The sequence below is a fragment of the Perna viridis genome, chromosome 7 (genome assembly GCF_037379345.1).
Source record: "Perna viridis isolate PV_CMFRI_1.1 ecotype Kerala chromosome 7, ASM3737934v1, whole genome shotgun sequence".
NCBI lineage: Eukaryota > Metazoa > Mollusca > Bivalvia > Mytilida > Mytilidae > Perna > Perna viridis.
The window spans coordinates 45,008,217-45,031,660 of NC_142451.1; the positions used below are offsets into that span (position 1 = coordinate 45,008,217).

Sequence of the window (23,444 nt, forward strand, 5' to 3'; positions counted from 1 at the left end):
AGATAATAATTCCTTTAAAAAAGATGTATCTTTGATATATCCAATTAAGCCAATGAACGGTAGTTCTATTCAATTTTGAACCGAATAAAGTCGTAGAGTAAATTGGATTTTGTTCATTTTCGTTTTAAAAACCTTTACCTACCAATGAGAAAAACCTTACTTTATTTAAATAGTACAGATTGAGAAAGTTACTAGAACTTTTAGTGTCGGATTTTGTATTTCGTTTTGAGTATCCTCATAATAAAGTTCATACGCTACTTTGATAAATGATTATAATTGTAAGTTTTGTTTGAACAATGGATATGTTAGAGACTTTTGAATTTTGTTCCGAAGACTTTTCTTCGGTTTATCTACTACAGAAGTTGTTAAATAGAAATAGGCACTTTTTAAATTTGAAAGAAAACTTATCAATTCAACTGAAACCACGTCTGTTTGTATTAAGACATCCTGAATCATCGGATAAAGTGAGCAGTCTTAACTTTGGGACACGAAAAGAAACGAAATGTCGAGAACATTGGACAGTTTGTGACTTACCACTAATAAAAGATGGGCCGTTTGCTGTTGTTGTTTTACTTAATCCGGATGGTACTCACGGACATTGTCGCCTGAGCACAAATGTAAGATTGGTATTTGTATTAGTAAACAATTATATATATATATATGGGTTTTGTGAAATCATACATTTTTTTCTTTTGACTTTTGAAATGTTAATATGGCTTGTAACGTGATTATCTTTCTTTTTAACTTTAAAGGTATACTTGTTTTATTTTCCAAACAGTACGAATTTGCGTGTGGCATTTCTAGTCCATAATATTTTTGTTAACTTAAATCAAGAGCACTTTTTTTCATAATTGAAGGAACTCAATAAAAAAAAACTCCCACTGCTTATTGGTAATTAAAACTATTACAATATTATTTTTTGTAGATTTAAAAACCTTGACTATTATACGAATACATAATCTCAAAGCTCTTATTGCTTTCAAATGTTTGGGAATAAAAAAAGGTATCTTTAAATTCATAATAAATTGGACGGTCTTTGTGACGTCAATTGTTTAAGTGTGTTTATATGTATATAAACTTAATTAACAAGTTGAAGAAATATATAGTTATATTTACGTTATGCCGTTTTACCTGTTTTAACTAGTCATTATGTGCAAGGAATTTTTATTTTATTTTTCTGCTTATATATCTTGAGGACGCTTACCCTACCGGTGCACCTGGTCCATGCTCCCAGTTTTTAGTGGAGTCCGAGTTGCTCATTTACTTTTGTTACCTTGTATGTATGATTTTAGTTACTTTATGTTCTTTGTTGTGTATGTCTGTTTTCCATGTCTGGTCTTTTTCCCTGGATTACATTCTTTTGATTACTGCTATAACCTTGGTTCCATTGATTACTCTTACAATATTTAACATTTAAAAATGTTTCGTAAGTATACTATAGCAGGAAAAAATCCACTTTCCATTAAAGGATCTTACACCGTGTTTCGTTGGTTGTTCTGAAGGCTAGTACAGTTGATGTCTCTCTTAATGCCTACCTTTTTTTCCTTTAGGATATGAAACTGCTAGAAAAATTACCGGACATTATTTTGAAAAGCATTGAGAAAGTCACTTTTGCAGTAAAAGGCAATAGACATCACAAATCATATGACAGTAAAGATTTAGAGAGTTTGAGTTTTGAACTCTACCAAAAACTACTGGCGATAACCAACGGCGACCAAAAGTTCGAGAATGCTTTTCCTGCTGACAAAAGGAACTCGTTTTTTCCAAACATTTTTCTTGTCGACGAAGAAGGACTTTGTATCCGTTTAGGGATCTGCATGATGGTCAACCTAATAGAACAAGTTAAAGAAGTACGAAATGCCTATAACAAGGTTATAGGTGAATTAGACTTGGTGATTAAACGAAAATCTATCCACAACTGCATTAAAAAATCTGTCGTATCAACAATGAGTGTAGCATCGGCGATTTCAATTCAAGCGAATAAGATTTCAAAAGCCTTCAATAACGAATTGATGAGAAGTGGTTATTTAGAAATAAAGACTTTAAATGAAAATACTAAATTTTGCCGAGAGTCATTTCTGAGTGTCATTACTTCAGTCAATTTGCTACAACCACACCGTGAAAAAATTGGTCACAAAGGTAGAAAATATAGGCGATCACGTTTATCAGAAGTCTTACGTCAACGACAGAAACCTTACACAAGGAGCAAGGTGAATGTGATATCAAATATGAACTTTAAATGCATAATTGTTCTGATAAATAATGCCATTGAAGAAAAGCTTATGGACATTAATCACAGATTAAAAGAATTGGTGTCATTGATGTTAGATGAACAAAACAGCACTGCGGAAATGTTCCTCTTGCATCAGTTGAAAACAACAGCACTTAGGTATATTCATATTTAAAGATCATACACTTATTTCTGCAAAATTTGTAACTTGAAGTTAAATTGAAGCAGAGAAAATAAATATATCATCAGGTATGTGCCTGTCTAATTTATTTTAGTTTTTTAACCTGAACAATGAATGTAAAGGTACTGTTATATTACATTATAAATTAAAAGATTCATATTTGAAATGGTAAATTACAGGTTGGGAAAATTAAAACGGTCTTTCTTATTTACTTTGTTTTGTATTATCTCATAATATTATGACTAGTGACCGAAGGAAACCCTTGTTTTTAAATGTAATGTTTATTTTTTTTTTGTCTTTGTTTAGACACGAAAAAGTAAAAGGTTTTGGGAGTACGGAAGATCAAGTCAAAATTTATTTAAAAAGAAATCAAGAGACAGACAAAAAAGACGTTCTTTCATATCTTGAATCGTTTTTCGACCTCAAGCGTAAATTCAAGATAACTGTAGAGTTTAAGGAAAGGAGTTTCATGCTCTTTTCAAAACTTGAACAAGGTAGCAAGATCAACAAGTACAGTAGACCAGAAGAATCACCGACTAAAGAGATAAAATTTGGATCTGTTGGTATGTTTCTCCACGACGACAAACAAACGTATTTCTTCACAACATGCGCACATGTTATCGGACAAAATGCGTTTGCATACTCCGCCCACGATAACACAATAGTAGGTCAAAATGTTCTTGTTTTAGACTCCGAATCTGAAACATCAATATCGCCGTTTCTGGATTTTTCCCTTGTACAAATTTCACCTGAAAAAAGTATAAACTGTTATTTTGGTCTTAAGTCGATTACTGGAGTCTTTCAAGATTTTCAAATCTTTAGGGGGGATCTCACAGAAGTAAAAAAGAAATGCCTTTATATTTGGGGGGCAACTGCTGACATCAAGCAAACAGGCCGGTGTATAGAATGTACTGAAGACGAAGGGTACCTCTCTCTACGTGTTAATACAAGCAATTTTGCACAACCAGGCGACAGCGGCGCTATTGTTTGTGTTGGGGATCAAGTCGACAACTGCATGGCAGCTTTTATTCTAGTTGGAGGAAACTCGAATGACGAATATTTAGTCTTCAGAGTGTCTGACGCAATAGATAAAATTACAGACAAAAGAAGTGAAGTCAAACCGTACACTTGTCCACATGTGAAAGCATTCGGTATTGGGAACTGAAGATTTGAAAACTAGCAAGCCAAGAAATCTGGCGATACTTAAGATGATACACTAAGTACAGAATCAATGCTCTGTGGAAATAATTGATAGGATTTTTTTCTTATAGATCATAAAGATTTACTAATACATGTAGCGTAATTGCAAGAAATTTATCACTATCTCCATTAAACTTTATTATCAATAATTTTCATTTCAGTGTCGTTCCATTGCAAATATGTAGATGTTTTTCATTTCCAACTTTATGATGCACTTATGATTTTTTTCTGTACATAATTTTTAACAGACATGGCTAGTATGCCTCTTTGCAGAGCAGACTTATTTACATTGACTGAACATTCAAAGTATATGATGTTATTTATTAATCGACAACATATTTGTCCAGTGTGGTGGACGTGTTTTTCAACAAACGGTCAGCATTCCAATGGGAACAAATTGTGCTCCTTTACTTGCTGACCTTTTCCTTCACTCTTATCAGGCTGACTTTATAGCTGATCTGATCCGAAAGAAAGAATATCGTTTAGCCAGATCCTTTAATCTCTGTTTCCCTGTATATATGACGTATTATCTTTAAACAATCCTAATTTCGGGGATTTGATACATGTCATCTACCGCAACGAACTTGAGATAAACTACAGACACTGTGAAGTCAGCCTCATGTCTTGACACTTAGAGATAGATGGTAAGGAAAAACTGTTGGCCAAACTTTACAACAAACGTGATGACTTTTCATTCAAAATTGTCAACTTTCCTTTCATCTGTGGCAACATCCCTTCAGTACTTGCGTATGGAGTGTTCATATCACAACTCATACGTTATGCCGGAGCTTGCAAAACTACGCAGACTTTTCGTATCGCGCTAGAACTCTAACAAATAAGCTTCTGGAACAGGGTTATGTTGCTACAGGTTGAAGTCATCACTACAGAAGTTATATTGTCTTCATCATGAACTCGTGGATCGTTATGGTGTATCCATCTGCACCATGAAAACTGATTTTTTTTTCAACGAGTCATAGTTTTCCTTTCCTGGTTTTTCTAACCCGGACTTGACTTTTTATGAGCAACTCGACGGGTGTTTCTAGAAATGCAGAGGACGCTTACCCTACCGGTGCACCTGGTCCATGCTCCCAGTTTTCAGTGGGGTCCGAGTTGCTCATTTGCTTTTGTTACTTTGTATGTATGATTTTAGTTACTATATGTTCTTTGTTGTGTATGTCTGTTTTCCATGTCTGGTCTTTGTGCCTGGATTCTATTTTATTTCATTACCACTATAACCTTGGTTCCCTTGATTACTCTTCCCTGATATTGATGATATTTTAGGGAGAATGACAATAAGTTCAAAGAAAAGTACTAATGTCTCAAATACCCTAGTTTGAAAAGTCAACCATGTCAACTATGATCTTTCTTATCATTTGTTATATTTCTATTTTTGTAAATTTCTGGTTACACATTGGTCTCTCTCTCTCTCTCCCTCTCTGTGTGTGTGTGGTTTATTACTAAACATATTCTCTTGGAAATAAAATCAAATACTCAGCAAACCATTTGTGTAGACTTTTTCACTTTGAAACTGTATTCATTAAAAATCATTGGACTAAACCATGGCTTTCTTGTATTTATAATATCGTAAAAAAACTGTAAAAATTTAAAGAAAAAAATTAACTGTTTTATTACAATTCAATATGTTCTATAACATGTGTTTGGTTGTATGTGACTGATTGTTGTATTTTCGAAACTGATCTCTTGAATAAACTTTTACTCTAACGATTAGTGGTTTACGTTGAAATCTTTGTAAGCTGAAATGAAATATTTCCAATTGATTTTCTCTAAATGAAAAAATTGAAAATGCTGTTTAGTTCTGTTTACAATGTTACATATTAATGAAACGAATAGATTCGTGAACGGTACTGACGTTACGTCAATCGTCTTATTGATTTATGACGCACTAAATAGTTTTATCTAGTAAAACAAAAGGAGTAGTATAAAAAAATTCTGGATTTTGGTACGTGGATAGGACAAATCAGAAGACTACTTAAAACAGCGACACAATAAACACTCCATCCAATCAGCGCCTCTACTTAATTTATTAGCCTTTCACAACGATACATGTACAAAAGGTTTATTTCTGTAATATCTCAACCAATACAACGTTGCTAATATTAACAAATGAATTGGGTTTCCGGTTCCGTTTAACCATAACATAACATAACAACAGTATTGGACATTTGAAATTTAGAGACAACTACAGTGAAACTGGTGTAAATCAAATTGGAAAGTCAAAAGGGTGTACGTGATTGGTAGGTTTCACTGTATATAAAAACATACGAGAGATATCTAATTTATGTCCGAAAAAATACGAGAATACTAAAATAATCAATCTGATCATCTTTCTGTCTTTCATCATTGCTTATATCAGCTACTTAAATCTTGAACCTTCATCTTATTTTAAAATATGTGACATTCAATATGTTTTCTAAAATAAATGTCCTAAAAAAAACCTAGCCGGGGGTTAGGCGCTCTGCCCACAGAGCAAGTGGGATGTGTGCCCCAGGTGGTGGAATGGGGTACCCCTGGCATGTTACATGCTGGGGTTGTCAGGCTATAATACGGAAAACCTGACCGCAAACCATAGTGGTGCACCGTGTTGGGAAAGATGCCACGTTCCTCGCACGTTAAAGAACCCTACTGTGGTATTCTGCCGGAGTAGGAACCATAGGGCTCCGCCACAGGAGGCTAAATTGCCCGACCCTACCCTACTCTCCCTATTTCCAGTGGCAATCAAAATTTGTCGACCCCATTGTCCTTGTGTCCCATCCTTTTTTCATTTCATCATCATTTCATGTTCATCGTCTGATTATAGCTGAAATATTGCTGCTCGGACGTTAAACCCCAACAAACAAACAAACATCTAAAATAAATGTAAGTATGTATTATCTTCAGTTTTTATGTGTAATATTTTTATTCGGTTCTCTATATTGTGTATGTAGATCGTATCTTTTTCATGTGGTCACGTTAAGGCCATGTTTTGGTATTTTGACCTATTTCAATCTTCCTACTGCTTACGCTTCGGTATTGTTTGCCGATATTTATTATTGATTAATGATGTATTACTTCACTTTACTTGAATATTTTACAACATAAATGTCTTCAAGAAATCAAGAACAAGATATGGTACCAATTATTTGATTTTTATTGACCAGGAATGTTTTTTCTTTTAAAAATCGTTTTGCTAGTATGGCTCGGTTCACAATGTTAAAAAACTAATTATGCTCTTTTTGATAACTTGTTCTTTTTAATTTGTGTTTGAATTACCTCAGGGAAGTAATGTTTCTATGGCAATATGCATTAGGAGGTTTGATATCACAGCCCATGCGTTCTTTCAGAACATGCCAAATCTAAAAATAGCTATTGAAACAAGGTTATGTTTCCAAAAGACTGAAGTCTCCACTTCAAAAATTTAAAGTCGACATTATGAACTCGTTTATCGTTACTCTTTGTCCATCCAAAAAAAGACTGATTTGTTCACGATGTCATAGTTTCCCTCTTTCGTTTAAGCCCGTATTTGATATGATACATGTATGAACATATCGGAGGTCGTATCAAGAAAAGCCGGGCCGCTAACCATACCGGTACTCATGGTTTAAGCTCCTAGTTTAAAGTTTAAAGTGTAGCCTGGGTTGCGTATTTATTCGTCAGCACTCCTTTGGTTTATTTGTGTATGATATATTGCTTTGTCTGTGACATTGGACAGCTCGTGACGTACCATTAGTATCAGAATGGCCGTTTGCTGTAGTTGTTTTGCTCATTAGGATGGAGCTCACGGGCATTGTCGCCTGAACATATATGTTAGAATTATATCGTTATAAGCAGTCGTATTGATAATGATATATAAAACAATTATATAAATGTTTGAATAATTTATTAACAATAATTGAATCAGATACATGGAGAACAATTAAACGCATGTGACTGTTGTGAGTAGCTTTTAAATTTGATGAACATTGACCAAGAACATTTACATAGCAGAAGTTATTTATCTATTCTTCGTAAAAAATTGTGATTTACAAAATACGTATCGTAAAAACAAAGAACTGAATATACATATTAACCCTTTCAATATCCAGACACTGAATTTTGTTTTTGCACTACAAGCATGAGTTTAAAAAACAAAAGAAGAGAAATGTGTGCTGTTCAGTATTTGATTGTCTAGATCCAGCTACCTCCTTTTATTCACCGTGCAGGTCCGGGTGTTTAAAAGAATAGGCCTGCAGCAGCGCTAAGCTTGTCGTAAAAGGTGACTAAATAGTGCTCAGAAAACTAGCCGGGGGTTAGACGCTCTGTCCACAGAGCAAGTGGGATGTGTGCCCCAGGTGGTGGAATGGGGTACCCCTGGCATGTTACATGCTGGGGTTGTCAGGCTATAATACGGAAAACCTGACCGCAAACCATAGTGGTGCACCGTGTTGGGAAAGATGCCACGTTCCTCGCACGTTAAAGAACCCTGCTGTGGGATTCGATAGGAGTAGGAATCTTTGCGCTCCGCCACAGGAGGCTAAATTGCCCGACCTTACCCATCCCCCTTTTTCTAGTGGCAATCAGGATTTGTCAACCCTATTATCCTTGTGACCCATCCTTTTTTTTATCATTTCATGTTCATTTTATCATCCATTTCATGTTCATTGTCTGAATATAGTTGAAATATTGCTGCTCGGACGTTAAACCCCAACAAACAAACAAACAAACCTCCTGTTATAACAAAAATCCACTTCGCATGAGATTGATCGTTGGGTTGGTATTGGCCAGAATCATTAATCTTATAGGGTTTTTTTACTAACTTCCAAACATTTGCACAAGCAAAGGGTGTATAGGATGTATGGATTATAATATTTCCTAAAATCTTGTACTTTAAAGTAAGAGAAGGATTTGATTGATGTCAGAGATAACTATTCTTACTGATAAGTAAAAGGCCTCAAAAAGGGACTAAAAGCCAGCGCATTTAAATATATATATAAGAGTGATTGTTGACTATTATATAGACGATTAAATATATATATATATATATATATATATATATATATATATATATATATATATATATATATATTGCTAAACAATCAGAAAACAAAAAAAAGAAAACCGTCAATCAATTAGTTTAATCAGTTAGTTGGTGGAAAAATATGACAAGTTTTATTGTATAAAGTTGTGACCATTTAAAGAGTAATCAAGGGAACCAAGATCCTAGCTGTAATCAAAAGTAAAAAAAAAAACAGCATATTGTACGCATGGTGTTAAGGGCGTTAAGAATCTTTTGATGGATAAACAAAACACATGTACTGAAATTTTAATTCACTTTAACAAATTGAAATGAAAAATCATAATTAATCTTTAAAAGGTGTTTCTTTTGATCTAGTCTAATAATTTTTTGACATCCCCGGTTACTACAAACGAATTTGTTCATGGTGTGTAATAGACCACATGTACTTTATTTTATATAATACGATAGCTACCTTAAAAATACATATGTATAAATGAAGTACTAGAGAATTTGTTTTTTTTTTTTTGTTTAATAAGAAAGAAATGGAGACAAACGTTGTAGCTTTATAATTGCTTTATAATATTATGATTGGAAACTCAAAAAAGGTTAAATAAAGGACCTGGGTCTAGTGTCATCGAAATTCCGTGTCATCAACTGTTCACGTATCGATATCTTGATATGATTGGAAGCTACTCTAGGTCGTGGTTCCCTTCGAAACTTATTTGGAAGAATAAACGTAATAATTTGGCAATAACCAATATATACTCAGATATATAAATGACCTACTTAGAAGTCAACACAGATTCATCCGGGACTCGTGGTTTCTTTTTTTACGAATCAACGGCATTGTATCGCTTTTATATATGTGATGTTTTAAAATAACTATTTCGTGTTAAGGTTCCCAGAACTAAAAATGAGACAATTACATGACGAATTTGAAAGAAAACTTAGAGGACATTCACTTCTCCCACCGAGAAAAACATGACGTCAAAAAATCACAAAAAATCATAATCGTTCTTGACAAATTGCATTTTTTGGTGTAGTGTCATAATTTCATTGTAAACAATAAAATCCCTTGACCTTTTGAGTGCCAAAGTTTTTATTTGTTTTGCCAAGAACGAATTTGAAAATTCTAATTCAACTTATATGTTAATGACATCGATAGTAACCTAACATTACAAGAAAGGTTACAACAGCGGAGTGAATGAACGCGGAAAGAAATAGACATGAAATATTCACCAGGAATGTTTTTCGAATGTCTTTTTAATGTCAAGTTGTCAACTTATAACATATACGAACTGACGTTCGTTCGTACATTAGAATGTAATAAAAAAAAAACAAAATGAGAGAAAAACGTAAAAAGGAATTAGACACTCAACGAGAAGTGTTTTCAACTTGTGGACTTTCTAAATAAATCTTATTACTTAATTTTTAAAAACGTTCGTACTTTAAAGATATATACAACCTTTTTTTTTTAATTCGACGTACGTGTATTTTTATGACAAATCCTATGAGAGAGTTTACACATTTCTTTCATGTATCCAAACTAATGAGACTATGCATGAAATGACATCTTCTGCGTTCCAAAGCTAAAAAGGGGGACAGTTTCTTCTTCTTTCTAATTGCTGTAACTTGCATTGCTGTGTTTGGTTAAATGGTTTATTTATGTTATCAGTTATAAAGTTTATATCTAATTTTGACATAGTCACATGTATTGATTTTACATTTTATTTCGTGTTAGTGGGAGGGGATAAATCTTGCTGATTGCAATTTTCTCATAATCTCGTTTCTCATCTAAACTTTATGAATTAAGCTTATTATTCTGGACAGGAATCCTAAAAAATCTTGTAAAACCTCTAATAATCCACAAATTACCTTCATGCCAATGTTTTCTTTTCCAGGACTAGTGATTACTTGGCGCTAGTACATGCGAGAAGATTACTTTTCATAATCGCATATTCGGCTGACAAAATGTTCTGTGAGATCGATGTATACTTTGAAAGAAATAATTGTGCTAATTGTGCAATATTTGCAATTTTACCAATAATAAATGATGTACATAATGCATCGTTAAAATTGTGCGTTTATATAATTTAAAATATATCATTGTCTTTTTTGTTTTGCTTTTCTTTTTTTTCCTTTTTTTTTTAAGGTTTTCTCTTTTTTCTTTTCCTGCACGAAATGCATGTAGAGCAGGTTGTTTTTAGAAGAATGCACAGAAGATAAAAACAAAGAAAAGTAAATAAAATGTGAATATTTGATCAATGCATAACGACAAGTAGAAATAAGAATTTGCAAGTAATTATTATTGTGTCGTTTTAATATTTAAAGTCTACTCTGTAAAGCACCTCACACATCTTCACGTTCAGACTTTATTGCAGAACAATCGATCTGTGGAATGTGTAGACAACAGATGCTAAGCTCTTAACAAAATACGGGAGTATGGGAAGCCTATTTATTAGCTATTTGGCATAGTAAAGGTAAATCCGCTTAAAATGTTAATAGTGATCTACGGCTGAAATCTTTGCAAGATGAATTTTACCTCCAAAATTCTTCTGCTAATATTTTTTTATTATAATAGAATTTAATCATATGTATTGGAAGCATGCGGTAGTTTAAACAATTTGTTTAGTTGTTTTTCTTTATATTCAGTTTCCGCTATAGATATGACGTATTATCGTTCAATAATCCTAGTTTCGGGGATTTGATACATCGCATTCACCCCAAAGAACTTGAGATAAAGGATATTACATACACCGTGAAGTCAGCCTCATATCTTGACCTACACTTAGAGATAGATGGTAAGGAAAAACTGTTGGCCAAACTTTACAAGAAACGTGACGATTTTTCATTCAAAATTGTCAACTTTCCTTTCCCATGTGGCAACAGCCTTTCAGCACCTGCGTATGGTGTTTTCATATCACAACTCATACGTTGTGCCAGAGCGTGCTGTAACTACACAGACTTTTTGAATCTCGCTACACTTCTTACAATTAGGTTTCTGGAACAGGGTTATATTGCTACAAGGTTAAGGTCATCACAACAAAAGTTTTATGGTCGTCATCTTGAACTCGTGGATCGTTACGGTGTATCCATCTGCGTCATGACAATTAATTTGTTCAAAGAGTCATAGTTTTCCTTTCCTCTTTCGTCTACCCCGGACATGGCTTTTTATGAGCAATTTATGACGCTTACCCTACCAGTACACCTGGTCCATGCTCCCAGTGTTTTTGTGGAGTCCAAGTTATTCATTTACTTTTGTTACTTTGTATGTATTATTTTAGTTACTATGTGTTCTTTGATGAGTTTTTGTGTTTCCCCAACAGAGATGGGGAAATTGTAATATGTAATCGTAATCGATTGTAACTGAGTAATCGACAGTAATCTGTAATCTACCAACTTTTCGATTACATGTAATCGTAATTTAATCGATTACAATAAAAAAAAAATATGATGTAATCATCGATTACATTTCGATTACTTTAGAAACATTAGTTTGACAAACTAGCACTTTATTTCAGTGCATTGGATGCATTCTTCAGGTAATGCTCTTTTTACAGGTACAGATAAAATAAAGTTGCATCTTATCAGATTTGTTGTTTTCTGAAAGTCCCTCATGTCAACAAGATTTCCTTACAAATTAACTTTATTTCCAGCTTTTGAAGCAAATGGCAATTAATTTATGTTCAAAATAAATATATCAAAGGCTGAATGAATATCCTGAAATAAACACTGAAATAAAAATGTTGATTGTATTGGAATTCGTTAATGCATAATTTTTCAATAAGACTTCTTTTTATTTGTCATACTAGACTTTGTTTTCGTTCTTTACCTTAGGACATTCCTGGTTCAATATTAAACTTTAGAGGTTTGTTCAATCACTTACAATAGTGAGCATTTTGATTCATCATAACATTAAGATTAAGAATAAGAAGTCATGTTGACAATGAACCAATACAATACAACTTCATTCATTCTATTTTGACACTAAACATATTTATGTAATTGTTTATAAATCTAAATAAGAGAATAAAGAAATATAATTTAACTATATTCTTTTCTTTTCATACTGGTCAATTAATGAAAGATTTAAATTAATGACAGCAAGACTGTTTTGATTTCGATTATTATTACTGATTAAGTGTAAGATTTACATTACATTGCCTGGTTATATGTTTTACTCTATTTGTAGTTTTATAATCTGTAATTAAGGAGATTGTCAAAACAAGGAAATAATTCAAACCATTTAATTTCACTTGAAATATTAACTTATTAAATTATCTGGACCAACAGTTAAAAACTTTGTATTTATTTTTTCAGAGAAAATATTGCAATGAGCTATATGAAAATACATCTGCCAGCAATGAGTCAAGTAAACAACAAAATTTAATACAGTTTGTAAACAAAAAAAAGTACAAAATATGGTCAAAATTACCCCAAACAAAAGGAAGTGACTTATGCCATTGTCCATGTAATAGCAGGCATATAAAAAATAATTATCCAATACTAGCATCAATGGCTAAGAGATTCCGTGCAATACCGGCCTCTTCTGCACCAGTTGGAAGACTTTTTAGTATTGCTGGCGAAATCTTTCATCTTGACAGATGTCGCTTGAGTGTTAATACTTTCCACGAACTGATTATGATTAAATGCAATTCTGACTTCTGACTTAAAAGCTTTAAATGATGCTAATGTAAATTGTGTTATTTTCCACTATAAATATGATGAACAGCAGTATTGTGGTAACTTTTTCATAGTTTTTTTTTATTTTGTAAAATGTAATTGACTGTAATCGAAAAGTAATGTAATTACTTTTGATAAAATAATCGATTGTAATCGATTACAAACATTAATCAGAGTAATCGATTATTAATCGATTATACCAAAATCCTTCATGTAATCGATTATTAATCGGTTACATTTGACATTAATTGTGCCCATCCCTGTTCCCCATGTCTGGTCTTTGTGCTTGGATTACATTCGCCTATTACTATTTCACTTGTGGTCAGGTTGTAATGTTGATTAAGGAATACATGTTATTCTTAAAAGAAATTAAGGACAAATTTGTTCTCTCTTGACGTAATATTTCTAATGAAAACTAATGTCCTCTTGGTTATTTCAATTCAAGAACTTTAAAATGCAAAAATATTTTGTTCAGACAAACTGTTAAGAGGTTCTCCTTGTAAAAATATGCAAGATCCTGTGAAATAGCTAGGTAGCATTTTATCCCATTGATTTTTTTATCCTTTTGTTCTAATACATAATATATAAATGTTGCTGTTTTTAATGCTAAATTATCTCGAAATCATGGTCTGTGACCTATGTGTTTGCATTATAAGTTTTAAGCTATGTTCATATAACCTTATCTTTAATAAAAACTATTAAAATGTATCTGCCTTAATTTCCGTCCATGTAATCATGTACATTGTACATGTCTATATCTAAACAATTTATGATACTATAAATCATGTTTTGGTAAAGCCCAGGACTTATCTTCCTGACCATTGTGTTATGGGAAAAAAGTATGAAAAGTTAAAACAATGTATATGCACTTAAATATTTGAGTTGCCAATCATAATTCAGAATTTCAAGTCGGACATTTTATCACAACATCGATGTAATCAATTGAAGGTGACCTAGAATAAAGTTGCACATGCTACGCAAAACAAAATGCTCTTATCCTATCACGCTGTAAAACCTAGATTTAACCCACAATTTCGTTTGAAGTGCCTGTATCATTGCGGTACCAGCTGCCTGGTGTTGCAATATCTTTTTTTGCCAGATAAATAAAAAAATGTCCGTTTCTTGATCTTAATATTCATATTATTTACGATAACAGGAGTGATTTTTTTCTTCCCTATTGTTAACTTTACGTTTTTAAATGTTGACGTCCCCTTGTCACCATCATATGGTGTTTACTTATAACAATAGATTCAATTTGCACGTATTTGAAACAATGTTTCGGATTTTAACGAAAGAAATCTTTATATTATCAAGAAATTACTACATCAAGGTTTTTGATATCAGAAACTCGTAGAAACATTCATAAAATTTGTCAACCGATACAATGAAGACATTCTCAAATAAGGATGTACCTATAATATTGCAGCGGACGGCTAATGATTTTTCTAAATTTAATGGGCTAGATGGTGTACAGCTATATCATATGTCAATGGAAAAATAAATCAACGTATTTTTTTTAAATATCATTTTTCACTTTTCTTAGTTTTGTGCAATTTTGCATTAATTAGAGGAGGGGTCAAAGATCAATCGACCCCAATACACTTTGATAAGTAATTTAAGGCATCAGGCAACAAGTAACATGTAATGATCATATGTATAGAATTTCAAAAATGTAAAAAAAGAACTTGTGCCGGCAAAAGTTGATTATTTAATGGCAGAACAAAATTACCCCTAAAAGTGGTTTCATTTTAGTGCATTTGCAATGATAAATAGATAATAAGACACAGTAGAATATTACAGTGTATTCTTAGTATTCTTAACTGAATAACAAACAAGATTAGCACAACGTTCTCGCTTCGATCTGCAACATGGGATTTGCAAAATGATTTTGAGGTTGCAAATTTTCACATATTCAAACTATTAATCGTACTAAAATTGTATAACACGCAATCGTTTCCGGACAATTTGTCTGGTTCCCGGGCTGTATCGAGTCTACCTTACGTTTTGACGATAAGACTTATGAGGTTTATTTTGGTATATTTTATTTTTGCATTCGAATTTTTGCGCTAAACCTCCCCCTTCCATTGAGGCGAAACTATACTAGTGGTAATTAAAAAAACATTTGCATGCTATTGTCATAATCCGTAAGTCAGCGGTCCCATCAGCACAAAGAACAATTTACAAAAGAAAAACAATTATTAATTATTGCTTTAGAAGAAACTGAGTACTTTTCAACCTAGGACTGTTATCTAAAATAGAATTTGATAAGAGACCTTTCAAGACGCACTTCCTCATACCCCTGATTCATGAGTCAGTTGCGCAGATATTTATAGCGTCCAAAGAAATCAGTTGTAAGTACTTGCTCTAGCGTAGCGAATCAATTGTGAAATATAAACATCATATGCGGGAGATGTAGTAATTTTGCTGCACAGGTAAGAAAAAATTTTAATATTAAAATTAAAGCCTTCACTTTTATCATAAATCGTAGTGCTGAGAGGTCCAAAAAAAGATGCAGAACAGGCTTTTTCTGTATTATCCTTTATCTCTGACGGACATATTGACGGTAACCATTTACCAAAAATGGGGTGTTTAAGAAATGATTCGTGGAGGGGGTAGATTTGTGCTCATTTTATCATGGATGCGGCATTAATATTCGATTATTTTACACCTTCTCCTGGAAATAATTACTTCTTTTTTAATATGACAAATACGGCAATTTTTGTGAAAAAAATTTCCGTAGGCGTAGCCAAAGTAACAGCTGTTCCGTTTAAACTCCCCCGTATGGACTTAATTTGTATATATATGTCATCGTATGTGTTAAATGTGTGCATTTATATAATTGATTTCAATTAGATAACCTCTCAGCCGCTAAATCATCGTATAAACGTTTTTAAGTGCGCGCTTTGTCTCGAAGCGACAGCAAAAGAAAAAAGACCGTGCGCAGGTGCTAAATGTGGGGTTGTACCGGCATATACTGCTTGACGATATGAAGACGTCATATTAGAATGATACATTATCAATATATCTGTATCTAAAGTTAAAGGATTTAGCATATTTTATTTTTTTTTATTCTATACGAGGTTCTGAAGAAATTCATGGTCGTGTGAATATAAAACAAATCGGCTAGGAGAGGAGCAACATAACCCCGCTCCAGAAACCTATTTGTATTTGAATACAAAACGTCTGCGTAGTCTCGGTAAGCTCTGGCATAACGTATGAGTTGTGATATGAACACTCCATACGCAGGTACTGAAGGGATGTTGCCACAGATGAAAGAAAAGTTGACAATTTTGAATGAAAAGTCATCACGTTTGACGTAAAGTTTGGTCAATAGTTTTCCCTTACCATCGAAGTTTAGGTCAAGATATGAGACTGATTTCACAGTGTCTGTAGTATCCTTTATCTCAAGTTCTTTGGGGTAGATGCCATGTATCAAATTCCCAAAATTAGGATTGTTTAAAGATAATACGTCATCTATAATGCGAAAACTGAGGTTACAGGATCTAGCTAATCGATATTCTTTCTTTCGTATCAGATCAGCTATAAAATCAGCTTCATGAGAGTAAAGGAATAGGTCAGCAAGTAGAGGAGCACAATTTGTTCCCATTGGAATGCCGACCGTTTGTTGAAAAACGCGTCCACCACACTGGACAAATATGTTGTAACTAGTGTTGTGGTAGGACTGCAAACCATCTTTTACAGTTGTGAGTATAGAAGTCAAACGTTTTGAAAGAGGTTTGGTGGTACATTTCGCAGATCCAGCAATGTAACGCGTTTTGTATGGATTCTTGTGGAGTTTAGGAATGCAGTACATAGGCGGTAAATTACAGTCATTGTCCTTGGTAGAGAGACCAAAAGAGGATAGCACAGATTTATGGTTTTCCACAATATCTTCTTTGGAGAGTGTGGTAGCAGTATACGTCTTATCACTGCTATTATTTTCTACGTCTACCTCTGATAATAAACATTGGATGTAAAACGTTTTGCAGACAAAAACAATGTTGTTTTGGGCTTTATATTCTGGTACGACAACATATTTGTCATGTATAGAAGACAATGTTTTTTTGCTAAATCAGGGTCCTTGAATACTGATGTAGTATTGGCATTCATTGACCTACTTAAAATTTATTCGTTTCAAAATTAAGGACCTCACGGCCTTTAACCATTCTGACAGATGTCAATGTCTTCTTGTTCTCGTTTTATCCATTTTCTTGCATAGTCCTCCATGGCATCCATAAGAACTTTTAGGTTATAATTCCAATTTATGGAGCGCGGTTCCCGGTAACTGGGACCTTTAGAAATGATATTAAGCAGAGATTCGTTTTTGATGATGGACAAATCTCCCGTAACGGGTGACCGGACGGACCATAATTGAATAGAGAGTTTTTGCAAGAACAGTCAGGTGGTTTAGCCTTGAAAATTTTGGATGCAATGGGTACAGTATAGGAATATGAAATAATTGGTATGGATTTGTTTTGAAATATGGGGAAATTTTGTTGGTAACGGGTTTTTGTGATGGAGGATGGTAGCCAAATTAATTGCATCCATACCGTTTGTTGACAAATAGTATTGGAAGATCGGTGATCGTTTTTCTTCATCTTGACTTTTCAGACAAACTGGTTTAAAGAGGCTGTGGAAACCAATATCTAAAATGATGGCAACACGTCTGTATAATGATGAGGTAGGGTTAGAAACAGGAGTGTCAAAACTTGTTTTGTAAAGGGAGCGTAGTAGAGTGAGAGGTATAGAACAGACTTTGGTTCTAATGTGATGAAGTCCAAGAGGTTTTTGTAGGAAAGGGAGAGGCCATCTATTGAGACATCATATATTATAGGCGACGTATATTGGCGATGGCCATGACTCCTTTCCCGTCTTGGGGTTTTGTCAAATATATTCATCACATTTATGCTATTGTTATATTGGCTTGAAAGTTTCCTATACTTTTGATATGTGGATTTGTAACCAAGAACAACATAATTTTTTGAAACAGCAAAAGATTTACGAATAAGTTCTTTCAAAGAGATTTCAATTTATCATGTGGTAATGCAGTGTAAAGAGTTGAGAACTCAACAATTTGGAGAGAACTAATTTCCGAAAAGCTGTCGGATTTTAGATTTTTAAGTAAATCATTAGAATTTATAAGTATCCAAATGTGATTATTGGCACTACGAGAGTAGGTGGTATTGCAATAAGCTTGCTGTCCATCCTTCACTGCGGAAAATATCTTTGTAAGAGGAGTGGTGCCAAACGGGGTTCTTCAGAAAAGGGGTGTGTGTTAAGACATTATATACCATTTTCATTGAATTTTACACATGAAAATGACAACTTTTCTAATAAAAATGGATGTGCCAACCCCCTGCAACCCCTTCCTTGGACCTACTGCTGCTCTAAACGGGTTATACTAAACGAGTTAATAACAACCAACCATATTCCTTGTAAAAATTCTAACGCAAATAAAAGAAAGGAGTTCACACGCAATAAAAACATTTAAGAACTTTTTACCTCTCAAAAAGACTCCAGTCTAGCCATGGATTACGGTCTTGCCTTCTCCTCTCAATGGGAGGGACAGAACCGTAACCTTTGCCAAGTGAAGATGCTGTAAAAGCTAGGAATTGAAAATAAACCACTCATAACTTGGAAACTTTTCATCGGTCTATATGATAGTAAATGCCGATTTTATTTGAAATAGTTCGTTTAGTCTTTGTAACGTTCTCTTTTATCACTGTTACATACTAGATGACTTTGTAGCAATGCCAGAGTTTCCTTTCTTCGTTTGAATCCGGAAAGACATCATTTATATTAGAACAAATCGACGGGCGCTTAAGGAAAAACAAAGAAAAGGCGTTAAAATTAATACCATACCAAAGAACCTGGTCAAATCCCCCAGCTTTTAACGCCTTATATATATATGTTATTCTTATTACTCTTACTGTATTTTTGGTGTTTTGTCTTGACTATGGATATCCTGTTCTTCTTTCAAATTTTCTCGAAAGGAACATTGTTGAGCGCTCAATTTTTGAATGACAGGAAAAAAGGAGGTCAAACTTTATCTGTCTGCTGAAATAGCACTTGAAATATTGAGTATGTCAAAAAATAGGTTTCTTTAGGTAATATTTATGCTTTTCTGTTCTAACAATATTTCGGAAACAACAGGTTGTCCGGGAATTGCTTTCGTATTTTACAATTGTAGTACAATAAGTTAAAATATGTGAAAATTTGCAATTTGCTATATGTAAGGATCTACCAGAAATTGTTTTATAAAAGATACAACTTGTCACGTTTGCATTCAAAGAAAACAGACATCATAAGTCCTACAATTCAAAAGATTTAGAAAGTTTAAGTATCATGGTTCAGAAAGAACTGAAGGTCGAACTTTATATTCCAAAAGACATTTCTTGCAGATGAAGAACAACTTTGTATCCGTTTTGGTCTGTGCATGATGAATAGCGCCATCGACAAGTTAAGTTGATACAAATGCTTATATCAAGATGCTGCATAATTTAGACATAACGATGAAACGGCAATCTTCCATCTTTGACTGTGTTAAAAAGGTGATTGATGCCAAACAGGAACAGATGAAATGTTTTATGGAGATGAATTCATCAAACCATTAACCGATGAGATACAAAAAGTCGGGTGTTCAGAAATTAAACTGTTAAATGCAAATACCAAGTTTGTTCAGGATGCATTACTGAGTCTGACATCAAATCAAGGGCATATCGAACCGGACGTCAACAAATCCATTGCAAATAATTTACAATCTGAATACCCTAAGTTTGGACCAATTTTTCGAAATCGCAAACAGCACGTAACGACTGTTTTTTATTCAAGGCGAAGAATAAGTACGTGTTACAAAAACATAGAATCGCAGTTAGAAAGAAACATCAACCACGCTTTAATAGAAAGTATCCTCGGGATTCAAAAGAAAACAAAATCAACAGTTTCTCATTGTCGGAAGAAATACTGAAGTGCTGAAGACAAGTATGCATTACATCAGATAAAAACTACTGCCCTAAGGTATTTACATGTTTTGGTCATATAGTTATAATTGTAATACTAAAAACATTTAAAACACTGCCTTGAATTAGCCATGTGACAAATAATTTGTTATCATGCTTTGAAAATGAAAATAAATGTGTTCACATGATTCGATTCTGTTATACTCATGAAGAATAAAAAGAAAAATGATATCATTTAATTTCATCTTTATTGGTATAGATTTCTTTTTATCTTCATTTGTATATCTTTTTTTCAGACACGAGAAGGTTGTAGGCTTCGGGAGAATAGAAAGGCAAATCAAAATATTTTTGAAAAGGAACGAAGATACCGATAAAGAAGAAGTCATTGACTTTCTTCATAAATACGTTGACACCAAAAGATTGAAGTAGAATATAAAGAAAGGAATTTTAAATTTTCTCAAAACTTGAACAAGGTAGCAAAATTTACAAGTACAAACAATCTGGCGAGTCGTCTCGCACAGAGAAAGGTTATGGATCTGTTGGCATGTTTCTTCACGACGAAAATGAGACATATTTTTTCACAACATGCGCGCATGTTATTGGAGAAAACGCCTACGCTTATTCCCCCATGACAACACAAGATTATGTCAGAATGTCCTTGTATTTGACTCCACGGCTGAGGAACAAACATCGCCGTTCAAATATTTTTCCCTGATAGAAATCTCACCGGAAAAAGCATTGACTGTTATTTTGGTCTTAAATCGTTTAATGGAGATTTTAAAGATTTCCATGTTTTTAGGGGAGATATAATGGAAGTACAAAACAAGAACCTTTATATATGGGGAGCAACTGACGCGTCAAGGCGTACAGGACGGTGTAAAGAATGTTATGAATTCGATGGGTATCTTTCTCTCCTGGTTGATAAAAACAATTTCGCTAAACCAGGCGACAGTGGCGCTCTCGTTTGTGTTGGTGATAACATCGATAGCTGCATGGCTGCCTTCATTTTAGTTGGAGCTGACGTCGATAATAAAGACTTATACTTAGTATTTAAAGTGTCTGAAGCAATAGATAAAATTGCAGAAAAAAGAAGTGAAATGAAACCATTTGTTTGTCATAAAGTAATGCCGTAAGGTATCAACACAGAAAAGCATACAACAACACAGACAAAGAGACCTCGCAAATCTAACGACAATAAACAATGTAAGAAAAAAATGTACTGCGGGAAAACACGATGACGTATTCCATCGTTGTGCATCATGATTCCTTGAAGAATGTGTTGTGTGCAGACTCGTGTTTTAGCATATAATGCCTGTACACGAAAATATTTAGTATAATAATTCATTATCATTTATTTAATTCTGAAATTCGCTGCTTTTTTAAATTTACTTGTCGTGGATTATTCTAACAAAATATGTGACTACTATTTGTATTAACAAAATCTTATGAATTGACACTTGAAAGGTGAATTGTATTTTAAAATAAATGTTTGTGTTATAACTTCTAAAAGACATATGGCATACTTTTGTCATATATCAAAGAAGTATATAACTGAAGGATATAACAATATGTATTTTGATCAAACACAAGAACAATTTATTATTGGTTATCTATTTACTGATGTTAACGTTTTCGTTCATTTTTACTGTGTGTGTGTGTGTGTGTGTATGTGTGTGTGTGTGTGTGTGTTTATTCGTTGTTCATTGCTCATTTGCGAAAGCAATAAACAATAGACATTTTTATACGCACTAATGCATTTGCAATAAATGTTTATGGCAATATCCTTACCAATGCTTCCCTTTTATTTTACCCCGGTTATTGTTCCCAACCAAAATCTTTTCACTTCCTTCTCCCCGCTCTTCAACTACCGTTAACCGTCCCCTCCACCACCGTTCCCCACCCTTCACGCACCGATTTTCCTCTTATTTTCTTTCGTATCCACATCCCCTGTCCAATCTCCATTTAATATTAAATGAACCCGTTTCCTTTTCTATTGTCAGATAACGGAGCTAAGTTTTTTTTTTCCTTTTTCCTTTTTCAGCATTGGTGATTTTTAGGTACCTTTATACGTCCCATTACCGAATCAATTTGTCGCCAAAGAATATTCTCGGATTCTTTTTCAGTATAAGCCTACATATGTACTCCACTGGGTCAAAAGGTAAAGCTTTTTGTGACTCAATTGTTTGACTGTCTAAGCCTTCCTGGGAAAGCATGTGTGAACAAACTAAACATATTCAGGTATTATGACGTAACCCAATGTCTCAGCTTCCCAATAGTACCAAACCAGTTGCAATGACATTAAGAGTTTAGGGGTAAATGAATAAAATGTTATCCTACCCTGCCGAAAAATCGCTTAAACTGCCATATTTTTCGATGTCAAAACCCCTAAAGTAATTATGCTTCAGTAAAAAAAAAGCTTATTTGGTGTTTTCTGTTTAGTATTATCACAATTTATACTTCTGGGGTACTTTTGTTGAATTTTCCGATTTTCCTTGTCAGAATTTATCCAAAAATGCAAAAATCGGATTTTCGAATTTTCCGTAAAAGTCAGATAAATTCTTTTTTCCTCAACTAAAACGTATCAAATCATTCGATAGATTATTTTATTTTCTACATAAATAAACCACGAAAAACTAATTTTCAAGAAAGAATTTTCAAAAAATTGTAAAAATACTACCCTTGCCCCTATAAAACTGGTCACAGTATCAAACGGAATTCTCATTCACATCATGCCGATAGTGTAGAACTCATATTTTAAGCCTTTATGATTAAGATAAAGATGCACAAAACATTTCTGATAAATTCAGGCGCTCAGTTCTTCCTTTTAGGGTGACAATTACTATTTAATCGGAAAAATAGGAAATTTCAGAATTTCATAACTTTCTTCTATATCAACCGTTATTTTCTTCTTTTAGAATACCGTAAAACAAGCTTTTATGTGATACAGCACATAAATATTATGCCCAAGCTTCAAAATGAACCTAAGCAATAAATATTGAACCTTTTTATGTCATGTTAGGTGGGAAAATGCCACCCCTACCCATGGAAAAAATGCTTCAACACTCACATCTGGTATGGAAAGTGCCTAAATGTTTCCAATCACACGTTCAGTCTGCAGACCATTTATTCCAGTACAAAAATTCTGACTATTTCAAAATTATCAAACCATGTTCCATTACTTTAAATGATATATTTGAC

At 33.5% G+C, this 23,444-nt stretch overlaps 1 protein-coding gene and 1 pseudogene across 1 annotated transcript; both read left to right on the forward strand.

Annotated features, from left to right (window-relative positions):
• Positions 1-152: 152 nt before the first annotated feature.
• On the forward strand, positions 153-5,328 carry LOC148612892 (uncharacterized). The gene is made up of 3 exons (XM_088594755.1): positions 153-617; positions 1,551-2,389; positions 2,718-5,328. The coding sequence occupies exons 1-3, from the start codon at positions 297-299 to the stop codon at positions 3,574-3,576; spliced, it is 2,019 nt and encodes a 672-aa protein (XP_088450881.1). The 5' UTR covers positions 153-296; the 3' UTR covers positions 3,577-5,328.
• Positions 5,329-19,799: 14,471 nt separating this feature from the next.
• LOC148612893 (uncharacterized) lies at positions 19,800-21,379 on the forward strand (annotated as a pseudogene).
• Positions 21,380-23,444: the final 2,065 nt, after the last annotated feature.

What these genes read in the sequence shown, in the direction of transcription:
- LOC148612892 (XM_088594755.1), top strand. Translation starts at nt 297, where the DNA reads ATGGATATGTTAGAGACTTTTGAATTTTGTTCCGAAGACTTTTCTTCG. An exon ending in ATTGTCGCCTGAGCACAAAT is followed by an intron (nt 618 to 1,550) that starts GTAAGATTGGTA and finishes TTTTTCCTTTAG; the next exon opens with GATATGAAACTGCTAGAAAA. An exon ending in TTGAAAACAACAGCACTTAG is followed by an intron (nt 2,390 to 2,717) that starts GTATATTCATAT and finishes GTCTTTGTTTAG; the next exon opens with ACACGAAAAAGTAAAAGGTT.